The sequence below is a fragment of the Ischnura elegans genome, chromosome X (genome assembly GCF_921293095.1).
Source record: "Ischnura elegans chromosome X, ioIscEleg1.1, whole genome shotgun sequence".
Taxonomy (NCBI): Eukaryota; Metazoa; Arthropoda; class Insecta; order Odonata; family Coenagrionidae; genus Ischnura; species Ischnura elegans.
Window position 1 is genome coordinate 101688924 of NC_060259.1, and position 2526 is coordinate 101691449.

Here is a 2526-nt window from a genome sequence, read left to right on the forward strand (position 1 = left end):
TCGTGAGGGACACCCCCACCCCAACCGCCTGGGGTGCCTCTTTGCCGCTTGGAAAAGAGCCGCGCTCGTGAGCCGCACTGCAATTGGTCGGCCCTCTGCTCCTAGCCACCAACCCAGGCGGAGATGAGGGGCGGGGGAGGCGAGTGCATGCGCGGCCCTTTGTCTCTGCGGGCGGAGGGGATTGGCGGAAAGGGGCGCAGGGGTGAGGGGCCGCCGGGGTGAGGGGCCGGGGGTGTGAGGGCGGTGAAGCGACGCGTCAGCCAGGATCACTCGCTCTCCAGATTGTGCCCCGGAAGGATCAAGCAGGACCACTCCAGACAATAGCCGTCACCTTAACTCATCATCATCTTAGCATCAGCTCATCATCATTTGCTCACTCCATCTGCTCAGTTACTGGGTCGCACTTGATATTGGCGCCTTGATTTTCTGATGAATCTGAAGCGGCCAAATATGAAGGCATTCGCGATTGTTTTGGCCATAGTGCTGGTTTTGTGGGTGCTGGAGGAGCGGCTGATACGGAGGGAGCAGGCAAAGCGGCCCTACTTCAACCTCAAGCCGTCGCTGACCGTGAACCTCAAGGGTCCGGCGGTGCTGGATGAGGCAGGGGCGGCAAAGGACAAGGGGAACCACACCCACTCCAGTTCCTCCACGACTGCCAATCCGATCGCCACCACCGGGAAGAATACCACCTCGAATGACCGCTCTTTTTTGCGCGCCATGGAGTTCATTGATAAAATATCTTCCAAGGGTGACGGCGAGGGAATGAGCAAGGAGCACTTCGTCCAGAGCTCTCCTTCGCCAAGGTTTCGGTTTACGCGGGAACTGAGAGGAGTGGACGTTGCAACTGAAGGTAAATGAAAAACAATTTAACTTTTGCATGCATTAGTGTGTTTCTTAGTGCACGCATAGGGTTTCTAAAGTGACTTTTAAGTGATGATACTAGGTATACTAAGGTGTTGATTTTTTCCTTGCGGACGATTACGTTTAAAAATAAAAGCGCATTCATTTTTTATGCTTTCTGCCTTGTTGGCGGTTATAACTCATTAAGTGGCAATGGAATTTGTTTTAAAAGATTTATTTTGAATACAAAATTGTTCCTCTATGTTCTAATTTGATAGTTATGATTTTTTTAATTGTTAGAACTATGAAAAATGATTTGTTGATAAGGTTTTTGTGTGTCTAATTATAACTACAACTGGTAATTATTTTACTATAATTTTAATTTATTAATAATTTAAACTTTGCGAATGCAATTCCAAAAATTTCTGAATTCATTGCCAATTAGGATGCAATCATGAATATTAACAAACTTTTGACTGTCGTGAACAAGATCGTACTTTTAATTGTCATAAATAAAAGTTGTTTTCATATTTTCTAAACTTACATAGATTATGCAATTATTGTAATTAGTTCTATTTGTCTTACAGGCAAAGTATATTCACAGCTTGAAAGAGAAAATGAAATTACCACGGATGACGGTGAATTGAAAGAATTGGAAACCAAAGTTCAAGGTAAAGTAAAATTGTTCTTACGTGAGTTTCTTGAAATCTATAAATAGGGCAGGTATAAATGTTTTGCTGTGACTTTTACCATTAAAACTGCGTAAATTTTAGCGCAGACTAATTAGCGTTTATTTCATTTCGTATCCTTTCCTTCTTGCAGGTGAAATGCCCGTAATAATCGAATTTAAACGAGACCTTAGAGGATTGGACACTTACAATGAGAGTAAGCATTATTGTAGACTTCTTAGTCAGTAAAATAGAATGGAATAGGGATGCATGTGAATTGCGAGTGTAGTGAACAAATTATTTTTCTTTTTTGAAATTTTATTTTCCAAATTAACGCGTGATTAATGTGGTATGGTAAGACAGCATGAATAATGGCGTGAAATATTTTTTATTCATACAATTTTGATTCATGAAGGCAGCGAATTTACTTTGAATTGCTCATCATCTTGCAGTCGGTGTTGGCTCCCAGTCTGGAGAGGTAGACAAAAAAATCTTGCGTTTGAACAAGGACAAGGGCCAAACAATTGTGGAGCAAATGGAGAGGACAACGGAGGAGGGCGTGAGCGTGGTTGTGAATGTGAGTGCTGCTGCAGCCACATCTTCTGCTCCGACCACTGACCCCATGCACACCCGGGATGCTCCTGTGACCACGACTGAGAGGACCAAGGCAAGCTTATAAGTTTCAATCGATTTCTCTCGCATGATTTCCTCAACTAAATTTGCGTTGGAAAGAGAAACGGCTACCGCGAATATTGTTGTCTAGCACGATTTTAGGACTTTTCGAAGGGCATATCATATTGTCACTGGCTATCGTGCTGCAAACACGTGAACTAGAATTGAGTTCAAAATAATCTCAACTTAATGATTTCAATCTCTGCGAATACAATTTTAAATAATCAATTACCAATTCGGTTTCAATTTTGAACATTAGGAAACTTTGATAAATCGTTCTTTCAATTGTTAAAAATTAAAATAGTTTTCATATTTACCGAAACGAAATTATATTTTAAAATGCTTC

General features: G+C 42.1%; 1 protein-coding gene across 1 annotated transcript; it reads left to right on the forward strand.

The window, feature by feature from the left end:
• Positions 1-298: 298 nt before the first annotated feature.
• On the forward strand, positions 299-2187 carry LOC124171227. Its single transcript, XM_046550370.1, has 4 exons — positions 299-850; positions 1428-1511; positions 1663-1725; positions 1961-2187. The coding sequence occupies exons 1-4, from the start codon at positions 430-432 to the stop codon at positions 2185-2187; spliced, it is 795 nt and encodes a 264-aa protein (XP_046406326.1). The 5' UTR covers positions 299-429.
• The last annotated feature ends 339 nt before the right edge of the window (positions 2188-2526 follow it).